Genomic DNA, 25,971 nt, shown 5'->3' on the forward strand with positions numbered 1-25,971 from the left:
TGGGCTCGTTGGTGGGCGGGGCTTATAATCGCAGGTTGGATGGTAGGCACTAGGTTAATCTCAGACCATTTTCCTGTGCTACCGACACTGTTTCTGGACGCACGGTCTGCCATCATGCAGAAACACCTGCAAAGGAAAAGCAGATCTCATACAAGAAGATCTTTAGACATGCAGGACTGCACGTGAGACCGGTGCAGCATTTTTTATGATGCTGTCAGCACAAATTCTCACACCTCACGTGTGCCAGTCCTGTGAACGTCTGGTTTTGTACATCGATAACCATAATCATTTATAAGGTCTCAACTGCGCGGATTCTGGCTCCAATTTTCACAAGATGGCGTCTCGGACTCCCATTTTAACCAAAAAAGCACGTTCTCCGTACGCTTATTGTTCCACACACGATGATGACCGCGCCACAGTTCGCGTCACGCGAACCGCAGACCATCATTTTGAAGAGGACTAGGGATTGGTTCTCTGGATTGTTTCGAAAACAGCGTTCAATGTCACCAAACGTACCAAAATCTGGGCACAAACGGATCAGAGTCTCGGGGGAAAAATCATGTCATTTATTTACAACAATGACGCAGGCTTGACGTGACTTCAGAGGGGGGGTTTTTTGTAGACCATGCAGACACGGAGATATAATAAGTTGTATATCCACTGTTTGTTTTGATTGACTGTCAAACTGTATATAGGATAGTCATTGCATTTATTATAATATCTTCTAATATTCTGTTGAATAAACAAGTGGAAAAGTGGAAAAGCCGTGGAAAACAAGTGGAAAAGCCGCCCCGGCTGTGGATCAGGTGGTAGAGCGGGTGGTCCACTAATCGTAGGGTTGGTGGTTCGATTCCCGGCCCACGTGACTCCACGTGACTCCACATACCGGAATGTCCTTGGGCAAGACTCTGAACCCCACGTTGCCCCTGATGGCAAGTTAGCGCCTTGCATGGCAGCTCTGCTACTATTGGTGTGTGTGTGAATGGGTGAATGAGACACAGTGTAAAGCGCTATATAAGTGTGCCAATTACCATTTGGAAAAGAAATCATGATTTTCTAAATGAGATTTTTTTTTTTTTAGGGGGCTATATTAATTCTAAGCAAATGACAATCAGCTGCATCCCCATTTCTTAGTTTCCTGTCTCTTTAGACCAGGGGTGTCCAATTTTATCCGGAAAGGGCCGGTATGGTGCAGGTTTTCATTCCAAACAAGCAGAAGCCACACCTGAGTGTATTGAAAGCCAAGATCAGCTGATTAAACAGGTGGAATCAGGTGTGTCTCCTGCTTGGTTGGAATAAAAACCTGCACCCACATTCAGGCCCTTTCCGGATAAGCTCGGACATCCCTGTATTAGATATTAGATATATTAAAGAATGTCGGTGAGTTTCAGTGGGATTTCTCTGAATATTTTATTTCATCAGCAACTCTGCCATGTTGCACTGGCGGCGAATTCACACACCTGCACCACAATTCAGCAGTTTTTCTCAGTGCGCTGTATAAGACAATGCGCTCGTGTTTGCTTTCGATGATTCGTTCTGATTCAATAATGACAATTGATTATAAAATTGTTATGCGTGTCGTGCGTATCGTGTTTTAGGTGATGCGATGGGAACGGTCGATAGGTATCGTGTTACGCCGCGTACGGGTTGTTTGATTTCATCCCGGGATTGCGTTTGACTGTCTTAATTCGTCATCTTTTCTCAGGCAGAACTGCACAGTGAGAAACGCCATCTCCGTAGCGCTTTGGAATAGAACGCGGTCTGGTCAGGATTTACGGGAAGTTTAGAATAGAAGTGTAAGGACCAGCTTAAGCTGAGTTGAGCTTTTGTATTCCGGGCTCAGCCTCATCCTCACACATCTGTTAGACAGGGGGTTTATTTTAGTCGTGTGAAGACTGCTGTCTCAAAGAGTCTCGACTGCAATCTGATGACTGGGCCAGGAGGCATGCCAGAACTTTCTCTGATGACGAGGCCACAGCTCGCCTCAGGGGCTTGCGGGGAACTGAAGGTCCCCAGTGGGATAGTATCTCCAACTATTTGCCTGATGACAGGCCACATAAAGTGCTCCTAGCTGAAAAAGGCTGAGCATGCATTTAGAAACGATCACAGCAAAGCGCTGACCTGAAAGCAATTCCCCATCGTACGAACCCGTCTTAGTTTCAACACATTCGGTAGAAAAGCTGATCCAGGGACCGCGGTCCTCCTCAGAGGCGTTTTACGAACGCAGGCGCTGGTCGCCCAGGCCGAGTCTCTCATAAAATCTAAAAAGATCCCTGACTTGGCATAGGGGAAATGATGAATGCAATAACTCAGCATGGGGTCTACATGGTAGAAGTCTAGGGTGTGTTGTCAGCATAAATGTAGAGCACTGCTCTTAAAATCCTCTTTTAAAGGCTCCTGGGTGATGCTTAACATAAGGTGGTTAACTTGAGCAAAAAGGTCTATGAGCCCTACATAACTGGTCACGACCTCTGTTCTGCATAATTACAAACGCACATTATGGGTACATAAAGAGCAGAGGAAACAGAAATGGACTTTTTAATAATCCTTGGCTCTTAGGAAATGACGAATCGTCGTATTTGAAGGAGACGGTCAGTTGCATGGTGAGAGAAATACGCCATCCTGTTCTTCTTACACAGTAAGACCCTTACCAGAGTTCTTCTTGGTGTGTTTGTAGTACGTTCTACACTCACATCGGTCCGCTCAGATACTCTGTCTAGCATCTAGCAATCTGGAGAAAGGCTTTTACGTACACAACTACGATGGTAAAGAGAAAAACCTATCTTATGTATGTTTTATAAATAGACGAACGATAGTTAGAGATACCCGAAGAGGAAGCTGCTCTCTCGCTGCACTAACAATTCCGATTTCCAAAATGGAAGTGCGTCGTAATACCGAATGCAAGCGGTCTATCGGAGTAAGATGCGCTTAGCACAGTGTAACTTACCATGTTGACTTCTGAGATGGAGTCAATGCTGGCGATATTTATGCTCATTCCCACAATGACTGGGGGACCTGAAAGAAAGAAAGAAAGAAAGAAAGAAAGAAAAAAAAACAAGAGTCAGGTTAGTTGTTGAGCTGCAAGTAACCCAAGAAACGCAGCTCTCTTTCAGTACAGGGTGCTTTCTGTGCCAGCGGGTCAGCTGTAATGACACTGACACAAGGTCAGGTAGCATTTACAGTAAACCTGCTCCCATCAGATGATGCCAATTCTTTCAGGCACACATTACTTGCTTGCAGAGAACAGAAAGTTTCCAGAAAGCCATTCTGGGAACTGCTCGTTCTGATCGATACCGCTTTTTCTCACCCGATCAGTGCCGGTGCAAGGAGGAACGTACGCGTCTGCTCAGTCTGAAGCATTATTTGTAATAAGTTTCAATCTGAATTGCAATGATAATCGAACCTGTATCCATTTGTTTGCTGATCGGGCGTTTCGCCGTTTCCTACAGCGATCACAGGGCCTGTATGGAAATGAGGCTTGTGCAATATTGATTTGTCCCTGCTTGTGATTTACCACTTAAAAAAAAAAAAAAAAAAATCATGATTAATGATTTAATCATCTAGAACTGATAGCCTAAAAAAAATAAATAAATATGAAGACAGGAACATTAGCATTTCCACCATTTCAGGTTTAAGGAGAGCAGGAGAGGCGTAACAATACCACCAGCTGTGGAGTCGGGAGCTGCCTACCAGGCAGAGACAATCACACAAAAACTCTCAGCGGGATGGAGAATTTTTCAGGTGATTCTGCATTAACGCACTGTAAACAGTTATGCAACGGTTTATTTGTTCTGTAAATCAGTTCCGTAACGTCCACGTGGCTGACACGTTCACTGTCGATCCGCTTTTTTTTCTTTTCTTTCAAGCCAAAACCTTTTGGCGTCATCCCTAATAAGAATAGTAACTGATGTCAGCTATAGACGTTTCTCACGTTTGCTAACTGGGACGTACCCCGATAGATTTTATTTCACGTGAATGAATGAATTCAAAACATCCTCCGTGTACCGTGACAGACAGCGAGAGCGCGCCGCGAGCCTAATCAAGAGCGTGTGAGATGGAGGGAAGGGGGGCGGGGCTTCCAGGCAGCGTGATTTTATTCCATTTTTATATTCACATGTCGATCGGATCATCTCACGTTTAATTGAGGAGAAAAAGACACGTACTCAGACTACAGTACTAAATTAGTACTTGAATTGCGGTGCTCCTACTCAAAATGCGTAAAGGTTGGCAGGTCTGGAAAATATAATATAATATATAACATAATATAATATAGTATAATATAATCGGAGTAGATGTCACTGGACATCGTGGCGATGAAATGGTTAAATCGCACCAGCCTAATGCATATGCAGATTCTATTTGGGGTTGTCTCTGTGTGAACCTTGAGAATGAAGTGGAAACTAAGTGTTAAATGATCTTGGAAGCGCTAGTTCTCGTCTGCTGTGTTCTCGCTCCATATGGTTTTCAGAGCTGTGCTTCATTACAAGTCACTTTGTTTTCCGATAGCGATCGGCCTTGTCCCTGGCGGCCTCCTGAGTGAAACAGCTTTTTATACGGGGAGTGGAGAATCACAGTTCCTGATTGTCAATTGTGCAAAGCTCTGACTGTCAGCAGCTGATAGTGAAGTACTGAAGAAAAAAAACAAACATAAATTAGAACATCGTCCCATGGCCAGGAGTCCCTGCGCATTGTAAAACATCTGTGGGATTATACTGCGTCGATTGAAAGGAACGCAAACTTCTTCACACATGTTCTGTGATCTTCAGTGAGGAACATCTCCAGACACGGTAGTAGAAGAGGTTACGGACGAGGTGGGGATATCATAAACGACACAGACGTCTGAGTTAATATACAGAAATACACTGCTGTAATGGTATTCTGATACGGAGATACATCACACACCGGTCGTAATAATATCCGGTGAAAGCCGGCTTAAGATATAGTTAAAAATACACCTACTTTAAGTAATCGATGTGACTGACTTACTAACTTTGCCAGGCTGGCGAAGAGACAGACTGCTTTACGCCACAGGAAAGCATTAACACACATTAAAATCAGTAGATTTAATCACACGGGACGTTTGTTCTCATAAAAAGCTTCAGACCCTGGGAATGGTGGAGTGGGAAAACTGCCAGCTCTAAACAATACATCTGAATAAAAGCTCCTCATGCGGCGCGGCGCCGAAATGCATCAAAATATATACCTTTCATTTGAGCTCGTTTGATGAGTCTACACCTGAGTGACAGGTGCTGTACGTGGATTTCCGTATTGGTTTTTTTGTGTGTGTGTGTGTGTGTGTGTGTGTGTGTGTGTGTGTGTGTGTGTGTGTGTGTGACGGAATCTGACGCCTCACCACGAGCATGAACGTGAAAATGATCAAACACGGGCATCTTCAGGTATCGTCGCACACCGGCTCGGTTAAAAACATTCAACGTCTTAATCTTTTCCGCTTAGAAATAAGTGGCGATAATTTAGGCAATTGTAAGTTTTGTCTCGTTCCGCCTCGACGTTGTGCTACCTTTATGATCCGGTAGCGCGCACTCAGACTCATTAGAGCGGAGCTGGTTATTTTCCAGAAGTAGATTAAATAAACGGAAAATAAATGGTCATTTGAAAAACAACGCTCAATAATGAGATTCGTGTTCGCTCTTTCCTCGAATGTTATTCAACTGCGTCAGATTTCTTAAAAGTACTGAACCATTAAAGTGAGTGCGAGAAAGGGAAAACACTGTGATGTGCATTCGATGTACGGTTTCGGCCGTGCGCCTTGTTCTATTGCGATACGAGGACAACCGAAGACATACTGAAATTTCTGGCAAAAACAACAACAACAACAACAACAACAACAAAATCTTCCCTTGGTAGGTTTACGCATATCTAGGGGTAAAAGAGGGCAATGGTCTGTTCATTTAAATGAATATAAGTAAATTAGAAGCTGTATTGTAATCGCACTTCTTTAAACGGAGGCGATAAACTCTAAAAAAATCAGTTCGTGGTAGATATAAGACGTCACATCCCACATCGTCCATGATGCATTTTATTTCATTTTATCAATAGCAGACACTATAATACCATTAAAGTCTCATTATAATAATCCAGGTCACAATACCAGTGCATCACAGAGCACCATGCACACACACATTCACACATAACCTATACTATGCACAGTAACCCGAGCTTCTTCTTCAGTGGTGGCTCGTCTGAAGGGGCAGGATTGGCAGAGCCCCACCGTACCGTATATTTCAACCGTTCAACGAATGCTAATAAAGTCCTCATTCACAACCTCTTATGTGTAACCAACCATTTTAAAAATTTTTAAATGCTGCGATTTGACAGATGTAAGCCGATGTACTGTTGATTCGCTCGCCTTTCTAGACTTTGCACGATCGCTGTGATTATTGCACCTAGTGGTCAAACATGGGAACTGCAACAAATGCTAGTAAAGGCCCACTGGGGCAGGAATCACGCTGCTCCATGCTCTCTCTGTGAATTGGAGGCGGAGTAGCAGACTGGAAAGTTAATGACAGGGTTTCCAAGATCGTGATTTTTTATTTTTTTTTACTTCAGATTGGGCCTCTCGTCAAGATCTTTATTTTATAGCAAATAATTGGCAGTAAACTTAATAGGTTTTTGCAAAGAAAGGCACAGGGTACGTGTAGACTGCGCGTACGATGTACAGAACTATTTCTACTGTAAGATATTTTGTAAACATAGGGAGGAGGAACGGGGGATTACGGAGTGAATAATATCCATACATATATATGACATGTGCGCACGACTGTCACCTTATTTTCCCACACAAAGGCTGAGAAAAAAAAGGAAAAATATCTACAGTGCTTTACAATTAAAGGCAATGAAATAACGGTACTTCTAAAACCTGTGAAAACGAGCTCCTAGACTGTACGCTGGATGACATCACGTAGCCGACTCTCAACTGCCGTAAGTTACGTGGTGTGGTTACTCTAAAAATTCACTGCATAGCGGCCCAGAGCATAATTCAAGTGTGGTAGCACATCGACTTCATTTTGTTTGGTACACGTTTTCCTTCTGAAATATTCACCTGAGTGAAAGTGCTTCTGTTTAATTATAGCACTGTGCTCTCTTCACCATCTCTTCTCAGTACCTGTGCTGACTCGTTGACACGGCAGCCCACCTCCATCCTAAATACCCTGCAGCTCAGTCATTCCCAGAGCCATCTCTACCTCATAAAAGTGAGAAAATGAAGGCAATGCAAAAAAAAAAAAAAAAAAAAAAAGTGGGGGCATTTTCACGACGCCGTATAGGCAACCGGCAACAATTTTCCCAGGAGAATGTCAAAGTACATTCATCAGCTATTTACAAACCCTGAGATCTCTCGCCCTGCTTTCCCTTCCTCAGCTGAACTGCTATGAGAGAGCGAGAGTTAGAGTTAGATAAATGCTTTTCCATGACTGTTGATGATTTTAGCTGAAAATAAGTCCACTTACCCGCAGCCGAGTCTCTTCTATCCTACTAAAAGCTTGTTTGGGCCTTGCTCTATAAATTCCTTCCTCTCTAAAACACTTTTGACGTTGAGTTTGCTGAGTGTGTTGCACATTTTCTATAACAGCAGCTCTGACCAGTTCCAACGCCAGCACGCTCGTTCTGATACCGTTATCGTTTCTATAGCAACAGCTCCTTCACAGGGACTCGGATGGTGGACGTGCCACATCATTTTAAGGCTTAGAATAATAAAACAGGTTATTTAGGAGTGAAAAACGTATATTCGAGAATGTAGTGAAGCTTACTGTTGGGAGACGTTCATGTGACATCTATGGAAGGAGTCTCCGGTGTGAGCACTTTGTAACAGTCGGTACGTTTTCTGATGATTGCAGGACGGAGGAGTTTGTGTTTTGTGGTGTCTCGGTAACATGACAAGCTGTATTTTTTTTTCTTATTTGGGAATTTTTGTCCCCATGAACGTTACTTATACTAAATCAGCTTTTGCCATAGTAGTCGCCTCGGCCTTTAACGTCACACCTAAACTGTATCGCCGCAGAGGTTGAATACTTTATGTCCTGGTTCCTGCCTTCTGCTCTCTACTTCCTAGTTCACCACTTCCTATTTCCTGTCTTCCGACGCATACATCTCCTCACAATATCTGCCTCTTGCGGTGTCTGTGCCCTTTGTGAGCTTTTGTATGTTTTTAAAAGCCCTTCTGTCGTGTTTTGCGAGAGGTTTTCGAGGAGCCTCGGGTATGAACTCATATGAAATATTATCAGGTCTTAAGGTCAGTTTTAGAGTTAATCTTCATTTCTCATTCATATAAAATTGAAAAAGAAAAAAAAAAAAGAAAAAAGAAAAGAAATCCAATCAGATTATCCTTATTCTTAAAAATTCACACAGATTATTCATAAAGATGTTTTTTTTTGTTGTTGTTGTTTTTTTTTTTTTTTTTTAACAAACTCCTGTCAGCGTGAGTAATCTATAATAACTATCCAAATCCTGAGCAACGGTGTAGTCTAAAAACAGACGCTGGTCACTAGAACTAACAATAAAACCAGGCACACAGCTCAAACCTGTGCTAACTCCCAGCATTCCTGAGATAGCTGACTAAGACAAATGGTAATGCGCCAAGAGCCAAACGTCAGATTATTCCTTCTACTTTTTCTCCTTTTGCATACATCTTCTATTTACCGAGTGCTTTGGGACACCTGAAATCTTCTGATCTACAATCCTGTGCGTTCACACCCATTACTTTTTCCTTTCCCTGCCTCTCTGCAGACAGATGGCACTATAATCTATGTACATATTTAAATGACAAATGTATGGCAGGTGGCATCTCCGGAGGTGCTGACTATGTTCAGACTACCGGCTTGTTTCCCCCGATGCCGTTGTTTTCCTAAACAGTGGGTGAATCACCAGGAGCTCGGCTTGACTGAGAGAGACCAACGTGGTAAGGGGAAGAGAAAAGAGACGAAGGAAATATAGCAATGACAACAAAAAAAAACAACAAAAAAAGCCGCATATGTAACGATGAATGATGTTCCGTCCCAGAGCCCCGATCCTCACAGGTCAATGGCTCGTCCCTGACACGTCATGTGTCTCCTGAACAGGTAATGCTGACTATAATGACATGTCTCTGTGCTGTACCTCTTAGCATTGGGGTGGAGCTCTACATGCTTTATTAATACAGGACAAGCAGAATGTATAGCATCCATCTGTATGATGTATGGCTGCAGACCCTCGGGCCTAACAGTATATTGCCAAAGATTTATTACCTCAATTAGTTAACGGGGTTGATGAGCTTTCACTGGGTTGGGAAGTGTAACATGAGTACGTCAGAGTCTACATTAAGCAAAGTCAGAACCGTGCTTTATTAGCCGAGAACACGACGGTACACGAGGAATTATTTTTGAGCGCTTATTACAATAACGTAAAGACAACATGTGGATATAACTCACGATTGCTATGAAATGGACACCACGGTACGGAGTAATAATCCAAAGTGGGTTATTTTTGTATGACGGTACAGTCCGAAGTATGTTTCATTTATTTAATGAATTAAACATCACTCAGTGAAGTTAGTTCCTGTCCTCATGTACGTTACAGCAGCTGTAAACAGTGGTTCCCTCACCAGCATTTCTTTTTTTCTTTCTCAACGTTAATAAGGCAAAAAACAAACAAACAAACAAAAAAAACCCCACAAAATGCAGCTTGTCACGTTGCCGGGAAACAGCAAAACATAAACTATCACGGACACATGATACAGACACCAGGAACCGCCCGAAGCGCGACAGCGTCCAGGTTTGCGCTGACTGTGTTTACTTTTGTCATGTGTGTTTTATTTTGGTTTCTGTCCTGTCTCCGCCCCTGTTATATTATTGGTCGTTCCTAGCGTCTTCACTTGTTCTCGTTTCCCTTTATAATTACGTCGTATATTTAAGCCCCCGTGTGTCATTGCTCAGGGCGAAGTATCGCGTGTCTGTGTTTTGCCGCCAGCGCGTCACCGAGCCTTTGTTCCGTGTTCTCGTGTCCGGTTCTTGATCTTGTCGCTAGTTTCTCATTTTGTGCTTTGCCGTGCCTAGTTTATATCCGTTTGAAGATGTGCTGACCCACGCCTGTTTTCTTACGACGTTTTTCGCCTGTCGTTTGGATTCGTCAGGCGGTTCTCTAATGAATAAAAGCTTTAACTGCACTTGCTTCCGTCTCAAACCCTGATTACATGACAGTTACAAGGTGCTACAAGGTGGTGACACTGGAGACTCCTTCCCTAAATGTTACGTGAACACGTTTTCTTAAATCCGTTTATTATTAGCTTTCAATGGTGTCGGACTTCCGCCCTACATGCGAGTCCTTCTGAACGAGCTGTTACTATAGCAACAATAACGCAAGCGTGTTAAACCGAACGCACTGATTTTTTTTTTTTTACTTACTGCTCTCGGAGCCGTTCCGTTATAGAAAACGAATCCCCACCTTCTGATCTGAGAACACAGAACTATCATGACGACATGTTTGTGATGCAGATCATATGTCTAAGCAAAAATAAACACGCTGTGAGCGCAGTAGGCCCTGTCTCCATTGATGATGTAAGGAGTGGCATACACTGCCCTCTTCTGTCACTCAGCCATCATTATTGCACTTTAGATATGGATTTCAAATCCCTAAACCTCTCTAAAGCCATACTAAACATCCTGAGTTAACAATATTTAGATCCAGACCAACATTCGAGATTTATTTCTTGATAAAGTGCAGATGGAAATACAATCCGGTGCTGAAATCCATTACCGCGTCCCATACTGTATTCCTGACGTTAAGGATGTATATTATCGGTCAGTGCTTCAGCAGCATAATTGCATCAGACGGATCGGGATTAGACGAGAGTAACACGCATTCCACTAAAGCAGTCACACACGGCGAGAGCAGCGAAAGCAACTCCTGGCAGAACGATGGAAAGAAAATACCACTCTTCCTCTGGATTCGGAATTCTAATCATCAACTCATTGCTTAGCAACAGAGGGGTTACATAGCAACAGGGCAGCATTGTCATTTTAGCATTGCGAAGGGAGACACAGTGCTTTTCGTATGTTGTGTTCAAACTGCCTCTCATTTCATCTTCCCTCCACCCCCCCCCCCCCCCCTCCCAATGGCCACATGTTTACACCATTTTTGTTTGTTTGTTTAAGGAAAGCAGCATCTACGGTGTATCACGTACATGTATGAAGGTACTTGATTAGCACAGGTGATGGATGGATGGATGGATGGATGGATGGATGGACGGATGGAGAGATCGAGAGACAGAAGGAGATCTAAAAAAAAAAACCCAAAAAATGATGCTGAAATCAGTATATTCATCCGTTCCTTTACCTGGCGTTCGTAGTTATTAACACAGTATTGACATTTACAAACGTGCTGCTGGAGAAGGTGAGTCAGAACGAACAGCCTATTAATTATGCTTTAATGGTCAATGGGAACACCTACGCTAACCACAGCCTTCTAATGAAGCAGACAAACAATCGAGAGCCACGTCATCGTCCAAGATCTGCATTATTATATAATTAAGGTCACGTGTGTCATCGGATCTTTGAATCTTTTTATGGCGGTAAACGCAGGCTTGAGTGTTTACTTTGAAAAGACTTGTAGTTTGTAGCATTGATAACAATTTCAACACAAATCCTTGTGAAGAATAAAATGAACCTGATATATTTATTGTATGAGGCACTGATTCTAAACTGACCAGACGTGTCTTTTTGTTATTTTGAGTCATGTTCTTCTTTATTTGGCAATAGATAAAATCCTTGCTCAAGAGAAGGCCAATCAGCTTTGGAGAATGATGTTTTGGATGAATAAACCCCTCTGACACCCACAACGAATGACGACGATTATATCCGTGTTATGAGTCAAAGGACACAGCAGAAAGCCTACCGTATATGTCTGAGCCTGTGTCCAACCCGAACCGTCTTCCATTCGGTTCAGATCCTAAAGCCGCCAGAACGTCTTCCTGAGACGTGATGAAGAGATATGCTTTTAATCCTGTATTCCACCGCTCTGAAACCGTCTCACATTACCGTGCAGTAATTGACCCTGTAATAATCTAACCCTGTGTATATTTATCTGAGAGATTTACACAGCATCATCACACCCTTCGCAGGTGTCTCCTGGTTTCCAAGGGAACGCCAATGCATCAATCACTCACCACGCACATTCATGGTACTGATCACTGAAACTGCGCAGCCTGTTCCTATATGAGTGGGACGTCATGTGGGCTTCTGCGCACTTGCCTCAATGTTCACCGCAGTCGTACAGAGTAGCTCTTTGAGTTACCGTAACCTTCCTGTCAGCTAGAACGAAGCACCTTTGACCCCCTCTCGTTAACGTTTTGCCGACCTGCGTGTTTTTTGTTTTTCGCACCATTCTAAAGACGTGTGCATGAAAAATCCCAGCAATTTATGAAAACCAGCTCAACCGTTTTCCCCTATTCCGATGATCGAGGTGACGGCCAGCTGGAACGATCGACCCGTATCACGCACACGATTGGCCAATTGGATCGTTTGATGGACGTACAGGTGTACGAGTTTTCCTACTGAAGTGGACGCTGTATTGAGCGTATTGCTCACATCATCCTTTTTTATTTTTTATTTTCAAGCAACAGTTCTTGCTTCGTTCTCATTTCTGATTCTGCTGATAAGTACATTGTGCACGATGCGAATGATGTAGGCTGTGTTCCCCGGTTCTCCGCACATTAAATAGGCCTCCGTATTTTGCTTTTCTGTGCATATCACTCTAACACACGCTCTCCTACACACGAGTGCACCTACAGGAACGGAAAGTGCAAGAGTTATCCTCAAGTAAAGACTACCTCCTCAAGCATTTTCCAGCCGTAAAGCCATAAATCAGTGGGATTTCTCTCCTTGTTAGGATACAGATCATTCGCAGGTCACTCGCTATCCATCCTCTGCAATGACATTCCTGAGCTTTTGTGCTGAAGATTTATGGGTTGTGCATGCAAACACACACAAAACAAAAAAAACCCCACATTTTTCATGGAGACACGTGTAAGGGGCCTGACTAACAAGCCTGCTGGTTGACGGGATTCGTTTATTATTAACAAAGACGCTTTACGTAGACTGGGAGAACCGGTGCGGAATGATGACGCGTCCGTATTTGATGTATACCTACTGTAGGAGCCGCTACGTATTCTGGGACACGTACGGGCGGAGATGACTTTTTTTTTTTTTTTTTAGATGTTATAGACTTCAAAACTGGGTAGATTACTAAGCGCTATTTAATATAAATATAAAATACAATCTTGTATTTTTCAGTCTTGCTGAATAATAGGTTTTGCAGAGCATGATTTATTTCTCCTCTCTACCTCCCCACCAAACACCCGCCCTTTCCGGTATTTTCAATTCCAGCTGCCTCTGGTTTGATCTGATCATCTTACATGTCTTTTAGGCGGTGCGTGTTAGCTGCTAGCGCCTGTGCCGAAGGTATCTGGAGAAAGCGTTGGTGTCCATGGCAACCTAAAGCTCAGGTAGGAGGTGACTGCAGCAACATGATGTAATCTGGTACACATCAAAGAGGTTGATTCTGTCTCTCGCTTTCTTTCACTCTGTTTCTTTCTCTCCATTCTTGCTTTCTGTGATCTCCGTAACACTTGTTTTTTTATTTATTTTTGGAGCAGAAGGGGGAATACTCCAGTGTAGAACCTCTATATCTACTCACTCTACGTTTACAGACGAATGACCACCAGTCAGCTGACTGTCAACCAGCATATCGACTAATTTTACACGAAATGCCCGCGGTGTATACGTTTATGTTCAGTAATATAAACACTATAGACTGTGAACTTTCCAACTCTAGTATTCTCACAATTTCAAACCACAGCGCAATTCAATTCTCAAATCAGCAGTCGTGGATTCATTTTCCGTAGCGGGATAACCGGACGCTTCTAGTTCTGGTCGTAACGTAAACGACGGGTTTATATGAATCCCCTCGTTCTGATATAGTAACGACTCGTACACGGGGACGCGCACGGTGGACGATCCACGTGGTCTAAGACTAATAATAAACCGATTAAACAAAGAAGTTGAAAAAAATCCCCGATGTGGTGGAGCGTTCTGTCAGGAGACGTTCATGTAATGTTTAAGTAAGGAGTCTCCAGTGTCAGCGATTTGTAACAGTTTCTACAAAGTCGGACGGAGGAGTTTACGCTTTCCGGGTTCGCGGTCACACGACAAGCTGCGTTTTTTTTTTTTGTCGTATGAGCTTTAAGAGAGAGCGAAAAAAAAGGCCGACAGCCGAGGAGGGGAACGACTGTTCATGGTCAACGTGAGTGAGAACAGGAGCTTGTTTTGTGGACATTCCACAACGATAAACTGTTCAAAAGTGCACTGTGTCATTCGTTGATCATTTGAAAATTGCAATCGTTGGCAAATCACTATGGTATAAGCAGAAAAAAACAGACTCGTGTGTCTGTAACTGCTGAAAGACAGATAATACGCCACTTCATGACAGTCTATAGATGGTTTGTAGTCCGTCTCCGTCTCTGTTTATTCAGACTGTGACTTTCGTCCTACATGCTACAGAACGTTAAAAATGCGTAGAATGTACAAGCGTATACATGTGGACTCCTTACACATAAAAACACACAGGGATAGACGCTGTAATATAGTGGTTCAGACGGAAAAAAAACAAACCCCAGTGTCAGTCCACAGAGCAGCTCTGTAAATATTTATCTAGCACACAATACAGTTGTTAGTTTATCAAACACTCCGGGAGAGTTCGGAGGTAGACGTCGTAGTTTTACGGTACCATCTTCCTCTACTGGAACCAGCAGGTCCCTATGGTGAGATGGGAAGTGTGAGGAGAAGCCTACAGAGCAAAAGGGACCAGTGTTCACAGTCCTTCAGACATAACAGCCAAGAGCCAAGGCAATAAAAACCACACACCAGCGTTGATGACAGCTACATTTAAAATGTGGCCTCTAGGGTGTGGTGTGAAAGAATGAAGGGTTTGGGGAGAGTACCAGTGGAGTTTTTTCCTCCCTCTCTCTCCCTCTCTCTCTCTCTCTCTCTCTCTCTCTCTCTCTCTCCACATTCTGCTGACTGCATTATACAGCGATCACCCCACTCACAAGGGTTTGGGATCTCCATGAGTCACTCAGTGCTCCCACTTGCCTTCCCAAACTGATGACAGGGAACACACTTTCACCTCGTCTCTCACTCGCTGCATCCCTCGTTCACTCTGCATAGCCCACAGGAGTCCGAGGAAAACACCACGGCACACGCCCACTCAAAACGGACCGACTTCTTTCTGTTTATCAGTGACTTGCCGATGGTTTTTAGTAATATACTGTACTGTGTAAACCTTCTGCGGTTGTCTCGTCTTTAAAGATGTATAGAGGCATCATTAAAGGCTATACACGTCTCATGGGCTTATAATAATTAAGAACTGCTAACCAAAGGTGTTTCAACACTTCGAATTCGCACTCGGGGCTGATTCTGGGCTCGTTTCGAGGCGGGGCTCATAACTGCGTCTCAAAATGGTCGGCACTAGGTTCATCCGCACCACCGTTTGGTAGACGTGAACCCCAGACCACCATTTCCACAAAAAAAAAAAAAGGAGGCTCAATACCAATCATATTGAATTCTGGGTTCAATATTTGATTTCTTATTTATATAAAGAAAAATCCTGCCCCTAATGAGTCTCACCAGTATATATACGAAAAATAAAAAGCTTTCCAAACATATATAAATATATATATATATATATATAGAGAGAGAGAGAGAGAGAGAGAGATATGGGTGTTTGTGCAACTATCCAAGTCTCAGCAGTGGAATTTTAGTGAAATATATGTCACATGATGCTTGATAAATATAAACAGTGTCATTACATACCTCGACATGAAAAATAATGACTGATTTTGTGAATAAAAACTTATGAAGCATTTATACGTTACTTTACGTTAGCACTTGAGCACATGACGGACAGGTCGGTCCACCCGCTCTACGTCTCTCACGAGATCCATGAAATAAAGTAAACATCATCTTTTCTTCTGAAGTATTTAATGTGTGCCTTTACCATACATCTTAGTAATTGTGTATTTTGAACGACATTTAAAAACTAAATTTATATTACTGTCCTATTTATGTTTATTAGATGCTAAGAGTCAAAACTAATGTAGCCGAGAGACCTTGCTCGCTGCTGATTATCTGCAATAGTAGCGGACGCGTCATTTCCGCAGCAGCTGGAGGTGTCACGGTAGAGAAAATTCAAGGTTATTTTTTAATATCAGTATTTACAAAGATGCGCAAGGCTTGAAAAAAATATACGTTTTTATAAAAATTTAAAAAAAGAAAAATGAATCAGATGAACGCTATAGTGACGTTGCGGTAACGACGTTTTGTAAGAACCAGATTAACTGAAATTGGTTGAAAAATAAACATGTTCTAAATTCAAATCTTTTATTGTTTTTATATGAATGTTTTTATATGTATTTCAGAGTCAAAAGTGACTGTAGTTGCAGAAACACCCATTTGTCTGTCTATCTATCTATCTGTATATCTATCTATCTATCTATCTATCTATCTATCTATCTATCTGTATATCTATCTATCTATCTATCTGTATATCTGTATATCTATCTATCTGTATATCTATCTATCTATCTATCTATCTATCTATCTATCTATCTATCTATCTGTATATCTATCTATCTATCTATCTGTATATCTATCTATCTGTATATCTATCTATCTATCTATCTATCTGTATATCTATCTATCTATCTATCTGTATATCTATCTATCTGTATATCTATCTATCTATCTATCTATCTATCTATCTATCTATCTATCTATCTGTATATCTATCTATCTATCTATCTATCTATCTATCTATCTATCTATCTATCTATCTGTATATCTATCTATCTATCTATCTATCTGTATATCTATCTATCTATCTGTATATCTATCTATCTATCTATCTGTATATCTATCTATCTGTATATCTATCTATCTATCTATCTATCTGTATATCTATCTATCTATCTATCTGTATATCTATCTATCTGTATATCTATCTATCTATCTATCTATCTATCTATCTATCTATCTATCTATCTATCTATCTATCTATCTGTATATCTATCTATCTATCTATCTATCTATCTATCTATCTATCTATCTATCTGTATATCTATCTATCTATCTATCTATCTATCTGTATATCTATCTATCTATCTGTATATCTATCTGTATATCTGTATATCTATCTATCTATCTATCTATCTGTATATCTGTATATCTATCTATCTATCTGTCTATCTATCTATCTATCTATCTGTATATCTGTATATCTATCTATCTGTATATCTGTATATCTATCTATCTATCTATCTGTATATCTATCTATCTATCTATCTATCTATCTATCTATCTATCTATCTATCTATCTATCTATCTATCTATCTCTCTATCTATCTGTCTATCTATCTATCTATCTGTATATCTATCTATTTAGATATCTATCTATTTGTATAACTATCTATCTATCTATCTATCTATCTATCTATCTGTATATCTATCTATCTATCTATCTATCATCTAACTGTGTATCCATCCATCTATCTATCTATCTATCTATCTATCTATCTATCTATCTATCTATCTATCTATCTATCTGTCTGTCTGTCTCTCTATCTCTCTATCTATCTATCTATCTATCTATCTATCTATCTCTCTATCTATCTAACTGTGTATCCATCCATCTATCTATCTATCTATCTCTCTATCTATCTGTCTGTCTCTCTATCTCTCTATCTATCTTTCTATCTATCTATCTATCTATCTATCTATCTATCTATCTATCTATCTATCTATCTATCGATCGATCTATCTCTCTCTCTCTCTCTCTCTATCTTTCTCTCTCTCTCTATCTTTCTTTCTTTCTTTCTTTCTTTCTGAGCACCATAGCATTCTGTCTGTTACAGAGCTGAGATCTGATCCCAGTCTCAAACTTAATATGTTCACTTTTCCTTTAACAAAGCTTTTAAAGGTACTGACATGGTAAGAGAAGGGTGGAGAGCGTGAACACTTACTGATACAATTTACCGGCCACTGGAGTTTTTATTAGATTTCCCAGAAGTCCACAGGGGCCACTTACAACGTGGATGGAATGGTAGGCTCCTCAAAGATAATGTCATTTGTGGCTTTTGGTTCATGCTTTTAATTCTGCTGGGATCTCTGGTGTTTCTCCTTTCAGACCAAAGATCTCGGTAGCAGATACTTCATGGGTATGCACCCTGAGGGTAGACAATCTGGTGCGAGCAGCATAAAACAACCGAATAGCAATACGACGTTCAGACCGAACGGATGCGTACTGTACACCGACACGAAGAGGAGCAGCACTATTCGGGAGGTTTTTACTGCCATGCTGTCAGATATGAAGCTTGCGGAACAACGAAAGACAACGTCCGTGAAGGTACAGGACTGCGCGGTGCATTTACAGCACTCTCAGTCACGGCCTGGTCCGCGTTAAAGTGGTTTAAATGAGGCTACTCTTTTAGTTCTATTTTGGAAAATAATATCAACTAGATTTGTTAGAAAATATCGCAGACGGGACTTGTGCGAGCAGGATTAAAACAGCTGTCCTGCATTTCCCGAGACATAGTGGTAGGGTTCATATCAAATAAAAAGAATTAGGCTCCACCCACTTCGGATTTAAATCCAAATACAGTGATTCGGAGCATTAAATAAACAGGTACAGAGAGCGTCATTGCTATTCCATCAGGACTCGCATCTCCACAGTAAAACAAGAGTCACTGTACTAATCACTGATTATGTGGAATTTTGTATGACGGCCTGCTGAGCGGCATTCGCTAACTTGAAATCTGTCTTCAGCGACAGACATCTCGCCGAAACGAACACGTGGTGCTCAGCGTCAATGCGGTTCTACTAGGAGAGGAACAGCTCTATGCGGTGGAACCGTGCTGAACTTAAAACAAACTGCAGTCTTTCCACATCACGGAAAGAGAGGGGAAAAAATCACTCTGCGTATTTCTCATTACCGTACGTACATCAACAAGACTTATTAAAAAATAAATAAATAAATAAATAAAAATACGATGCATCCAACCCCCAACACACACACAAAAAAAAAAAAAAAGTCTTGTAACACGGAGTCCTGATGATTCATGGCCTCAGGTGTGACAGTCGCAGATCCCGTTCCATTCTGTTAATTAAAATTGCGGCGTATTTTTATTTTTTTTTTACGTGCAGAACACAAGCATGCGAGTCTCAGGGACGCGCACGCTACAGAGGACGTATTCGGACACGGAGACGCATCTCTCACTGCGAGGAACGACTTTAAATGAGAAACCTCAATCTCGTAAAAATCATGGTCCTCGGAGGCTGACCTGATTATTGAGGTCATAAATAAGATCCTCGCGGGTGTAATTAGTGCAGTGTCTTCCTCACACACACACACACACACACACACACGCACACACACAGTCTCCTGTTTCATTTACATGAACTGAAATCGCAGAGAGCTTCCTCACAGTTTGGGGAGAACAAAAAATAGAGGGAAAAGTGTTTTGGAGGAAGTGCTCGACTGTACGCTGGATGTCGTCGGCTCTCGAGTCTGAGTTACGGCGTTACTCTAAAAATTCACTAGACTTTGTAGCACAAGTCGAGTCGGATAGCATCTCAACTTCATTTTGTCTGAGGCTATGTCGTTATTAACGTGGTCCTGCAACACCAAGATCTATGGTCCCGAGCCTCCATCCATCCACCCTTCCTTCCTTCCATCCGTCCTCTATACCGTTTATCCTTTTCAGGGTCGGATGGATGGATGGTCACGAGCCTCTCCTGGATAAAACCATTACGTTACAGTACAAAGAAGAAAGTGAAAAACCCAGACGAACGCTAACAAGCTTAACAATCCGGCTACTCGCGAAATAACAACGGGAGCCGAGGCCAACGCGACAAGACCGTGAAGCCGCCGTGTGAACTCTTTCCAAGGTCCCGAATCGGACTACGTGTCACTGTTTACTTCTTACAACAAACATTACTTTGAAAACTGTTCAAGGTTTCTTACGCATGCTGTTGAAATTCGTTAAATCCACGGGGGGTGGGGGTGGGGGGGGGGTGGGTTGGACCCTGACATGCTTTCACTGTTTTTTTTTGTGTTTTTTTTCAAGGAAACGGTTTTATGGGAGAACAATGACGTCGGAAATGATCGTTATAAACGCTGTTAGAAACAGACCTGCACGTGAATATGAGTGTGAAAAAAAACATCCAACTCAAACTTTTGTAGGACTTTTGCTTTTAATGAAAAAAATCTGAGCAACAATACACTTCATGCTTTCTTGAACCTTTATAAAGATTCCTGTCTTACACTGAAGATAAACTATACCTAATAAGTCCATTTAAAATTCCTCTGACAACTTTACGGCTCGAGTTTAGTCGACTCTGTGTGTTTTGTGGTGATCCGTCGAACATGTATCTATTTGATTAAAGTTATTATTATTATTATTATTTAGAAATACAGTAAATTCCGTGCAAAACATCATACGAGGCATAATATACATCAAATCGACCTTTTTGCAAAAATCTCAAACATTAAAAGTCGCCTAAAATGTATTTAAAGTCCCCGTGAAGCGCCTTGAAACACGTAGCGTTTCCAATGAAACAGGAAGTCAGGGCATATCGAGTGGTCAATAGCGCCTCCCCTTTTTTAAATAGCCAATAGCGTTTAATTTACCTCAAAGCCTGGACTAATCCGTACATGACGGTTAGTACTATGGGTTTTTATAACGTTAGGGGCGGGACACTTCAGATTCTAGAAAGCATTTGATTGGACGGAAATCTGATAAGAAGCTGAAGTGCAGAATGACGTCATCGATACTGTTGATCCGTATCGGCAGTAGAGAGAGAGAGAGAGAGAGAGAGAGAGAGAGAGAGAGAGAGAGACTGTACATTTTGAATGCGTACATCCTCTAAATGTGAATTTTGTCATTGTTTTGGAGCGCATTAGCTTGTAGATAACCTTTAGAGGAACGTATTCTTACTAAAAGCCACAAAACGTCGACTTTGATTTCAAGAAAAATATCAACGGTGACAACATATTTTAAAGAAACATGCTGCATTAATGATGAATAAAAATAATAACTATATTAAAAATAGAAATCGCTGTAAAATAATCATAATTGTCCGTGTTTCTAAACAGTTAACACTAACGCGATATTTATTTATTTATTTATCCACAGTGTATGTCTATGTTTGCTTACCACCTGGGAAATTATCTGTGACACAACAGTAAGCATCCATTTTGCCTGAAGATTATTTGGTGTAATATTTCAACGCAATAAATCACTTGAACGCATTTCTACTGGCACAGATTACAGGTGTTTTACAGGATTTTTCCCCCCTATAACCTGAAGCAAGATGGCTGCTTAGATGCTTAAATGGCTGCCTCTACAATCCACCTGACGTTCCTCTCAGCTCAAATAACGATTTCCGTTAAAAATTAGCTAGCTGCTATAAGTAGCGACAGCCGTTCCCTGTACGTACGTTTGACTTCATTCAGCTGGAGATGCTACAGTCTTCCAACAACCTGAACAAACTAAACTACTGAACAACTGCCATAATTTACAAACTAAAATCCAGCGAGCAAAAGAGATTTCCCAGCAGAGCCAGGCTAAAATGATGCAAGAGCTGAAGAACCGAAGCCGCAGGGACAATGTGCATGTTATTACCCTACCAGAGGGTACTTATGGCTCAAATGCTGCACGCTTTCTCTCTACATTTCACGCCGAATGGTTTCCTGAGCTAGCAGACAAACAAATTGAAATAATAAGAGTGCACGGAATTGGCCCTGAACGCAACGCAGACAGACGTAGAACTCTTATTTTCAGGCTACTACTGAACACGGATTGGGATTATGTCCTGAAATCCAACCGAAGCTGGATGTGAGCTTTTGGACCATTACACATTGGCGTGCCTTTGGAAACGTTTCTGGAAAAGGGATTTCTCGATCTCTTCTGCCAAATTCGAGTTATATAAAGACTCGGTTTGTTTTCTCTTCGACGCCTACGCAGAGTGTTTTCTCCAGTCGCCGAGCACCGAACTGTAGGAAGCGGAGGATACCACACCCTGCTAGATCATGTCTGAAATCTCCACGCTGTTCTGTTTGCATTAACGCACATCAAACTATATCGGCTTGCCTGAGGGGCGCTCACTCTTCACCAAACTATCATCCGTAAAACATTTAAAATATTAACTGTGTGCGAAGACGACAGAAGCGTACAGAACGATTCGCATTTACTTCATTTTAAAGGATTGACTCTAGCAGCGAATCACCTGAGAGCTGTTCCTGTGACACGCGAGATGATATTCGTAACATTTTTTTTTTTTTTTTTTTTAGCACAAATAACGCAGTTCGGCTCTCTCTCGCAAATTCACCCTAGAGAAAGCTGTCCCGTGCTTAGCGACTGGAAGCATCGCCACTGACTAGCTCGCTCTAATAAACCGTCGCTTCTGCCAGGTTAACTTCCAGAAGAGCTGCTTTTGTTTCTCTACGCGCTCGTCCGCTGAATATTTATTGCGATGCCCATGATTTGTTTCACAATGAAGCAATATTGCACAAGCAAGAGTGCTGTTGTACTAAATATCAGCAGGGCGCAGATGCTGAGCGCGATATTGCTTTTATACGACTGTTCTGTAAACAAGAAATTAATACCGAGTAACTCGCATTATGCAACAGACACAATGTGACCAAATAGTTTGTTTAATTTTTTTTACTCGGTCAGTGGAAATAGATCCCAAAGAAAGCACGGCCGGATAGCGTGTTACGTGTCGCCATGCCAACGCACAGACTGACTGACAGCCCGTTATACGTGTAGTAACGGTTTCGGTGTAATGAGGTATTGCTAGAATTGACAAGCGGAGTGAAATGTCTGTCCCAGTGCTCTTATACTAAATTTCAGTGCACTTGGAAGGCCTCTCATCCAATCAAAGTGGTGGAGCGTAGACTTGATCGTAGATAGGTCTGTTTTGGGTGGTGGTGGTGGTGGTGGGGTGGGGGGGGGCAGGGTTTCCAGCCTAATGATGACCTCCTTCACTTGCATCGACGCCTCTTTGGACCGCATATTGAGAGTTCCCATGAACAGCTAACAAACGCAGACGAAAAGATCTTTTATCTCCTTAATCTGTCGTGAAATAACGAGGAAACAAGCCACAACCTGGCCACTGAACTGCTTATCAGTCAACTGTCCGATTACTTTTGCCAACTGTGAAAATGTAGGGACTCTGTGAAAAAAAAAAAAAAAAAAAAAAAGTCTGTAATTCCCAAAAATGTTAATGCAATATTTTTGTTAATTAAAGCTGAAAGTCTACACCTCATTAACGTCATGATTGCTTCATTTCAAATCCATCGTGTTGGTGTACAGAGGCGACATGAACCAAAATGATGTCACTGGCCAAACATTCAGCTAAACACAAGATGTATTCCTGTATACACTGTAATCTCATCTCTGGCTGAATGTCACACAAATGCGCTTCGGCCAACTCATTTCTCAAACTGCTGCGCGGTGACCGTCAGCCCGGTGCACCGACCAAAGCTTTATACTAGTGCCTCAGCACGACAGGGATACGGACTAGACGAATTCCTTGAAAAGAAATGCAGAATCAGAAGAGACTCCGCCGGTACGCTCGGCAAAATATGCTAACTCTAAGCAGCGTTAACTCGATTAATTGATTTGAGTTGAATTCTGTCCCACCATCAACACCTACTGAAATGCACGACTATGTATATATAATACTCTCTCTCTCTCTCTCTCTCTCACTGTATGTGTGTGTGTGTGTGTGGTTCATATCATCAGAGCAAAAACATACACGTATCATCGGCTATCAGTCTGAAAATGCTGCATGGCCGAGTTTGGGGAAACTGAGTGAAGAGCGAGAACGTACGTGAGGAATTATTGGTACGGAGAAGCGAAGGCACTCTCTATTGTCACTTCATTTTGAAACGAGATGTCCACCTCAGTCTCAAGTTTTGCGTAATACCAATCAGTAATGGCTTTTTCCTTATTCTTCTTGTGAATGTAGGTTTAATATACGTTTCTTACTCCAGAAAGACAGAAAAGTACTTTTTTTTTTTTTTTTTTTAATTATACGTTTTTACTGTAGCTGAATATTAAAGTTGTACGTGTAGTAGGGTGTACAAGGCAATTATGTCAGACACTATTAAGATCACACACACACACACACACACACACACACACACACACACACACAAACAGGTCTAATATAGTTTATTAAAATGAAGAATTTCAGAGAAGTAATAATAATCCCCCACGTTTTGAATACATTATTGTTGGTATGAAGTGTTGTGAGGTCTGAACCCAAACGGTATTTTGCTCCGTGACGATTAACTGACGATTCAAGCCTGAGATATTATAGATATCCTAAATCCTGTACTTCTGCGTTTTATAAATTAGCAATAAATTAATAACAACGCTGTTAATATCTTCCAGTAAAGATCTTAATCTCTCCCAACGGTATTACACAGAACCTAAAGACACCGGGAGCTTCTTTTATTCTGAATGAACTAAAACAAGCATCGTTGAATATTAAAAAGTTTTCTTATTTAAATCGAATCCCTCCAGAGTTTAATTTCCAATTATTTCACAGTATGTAGAACATGACTTATAGCTTTGTGGAGAAAAGCTGTAGCCATTGATAATGGGTGGTACGAAACTGAATAAAGACCCAGCACTGTACAATAGTATTTTTTGTATACTGTATATATGTATGTATGTGTGTGTGTGTGTGTGTGTGAGTGTGTGTGTGTCTTTCTCTGTCCCTCTCTCTGTCTACTACACGTTTAGGATTTCCCGGCAAGAGACCCAGATCGGATGTAAGGGATTAGCAGATCGGGAACGACATCATCGCTTTAGAAGGGTATAAAAGGGTCTGGGTCAGCGACATCGCATCACTCCCGTTACAGCCCACGTCCGATTTCGTATTTCGCAGCTTTATGCTAGCTATAACGATTTTCAGCTTTTATATCCCAGCTTTTGATTTTTTTAAGATAATGCAGTATGATGCCAGCTTTTGTACTCGAGTATAATCTACAGTGCATGCCAGCTCTTGAAGCGTGTATACTCCAGATTCCGGCTATCTTTGTGAACGGTGGATGAGAGCTGTGGATAAGATTGCGTATTCTATACATACAGTATGTAAATATTTCAGATCAGCTTCTTGGTATACAGTACGCCGCTAATGTGACGTAAAGCTGCCTGGAAACTGTACGTCTGAGTGTTTATTAGAGATCCGATACCCAGCACTGTTATCGGGTCGAAACCGACGTGGATCGGAAATCATTGAAAACATATCAGATTTGGATCGGATCATGTGACAAATGGCAAAGACCTGCAGGGGATGTGGAAAAGTACTTTTTTTTTTGGAACTTGAAACAGTCAAGAGACTTGACTGGTTTTTACTTTTGTCAGGATTGATTTTATTAGACCTTGCAAGGCTTAGAAGTTTTTTTTAAGGAAACCCATATCGGACGGGTCTCGGTATATCGGCTGATACTCGAGGTTTCGGTATCTTATCAGCAAAGAAAAAGGGTTCTTTTTTTCTTTTAAAGATCGCTTAAAAATCGTAGTGATCATTTGCTTATTATTTTTGGTGTTACTTATTCTCCATCACTCTGTAAAGAACGATGTCTTGATACAGGACTTAAATAACTTGAATTTCTTGATATTTTTGTAGAATTTAATAATAATATACGGTAAGATCACAATAAACCAAAATACACGATTATTAAACCTATTTCTAGTCATTTATACTAATTTCAAGCTTTAAATCGGTAGATCACTTCACTTATTTCTAGAAAGAAACGCTTAAACGGGCAGAATTAATCTGTCAATATAAACAACAAGACGGTCGAGAACACATCTAGAAATGTCTAGGTTTAACAATCTATCATCTGTAACATTTG

The 25,971-nt window shown here is 41.4% G+C and overlaps 1 protein-coding gene across 1 annotated transcript in view; it reads right to left on the minus strand.

Moving 5' to 3' along the window:
- Positions 1 to 25,971, minus strand: part of gabrb4 (gamma-aminobutyric acid type A receptor subunit beta4) — a 60,608-nt gene that overhangs the window by 27,331 nt on the left and 7,306 nt on the right. The window contains exon 3 of the mRNA XM_017491941.3: positions 2,948 to 3,015. Coding sequence (XP_017347430.1) covers positions 2,948 to 3,015 — 68 coding nt within the window. The remainder of the gene's footprint in view (positions 1 to 2,947; positions 3,016 to 25,971) is intronic.

Source organism: Ictalurus punctatus, chromosome 18 (assembly GCF_001660625.3).
Source record: "Ictalurus punctatus breed USDA103 chromosome 18, Coco_2.0, whole genome shotgun sequence".
NCBI classification, from domain to species: Eukaryota; Metazoa; Chordata; class Actinopteri; order Siluriformes; family Ictaluridae; genus Ictalurus; species Ictalurus punctatus.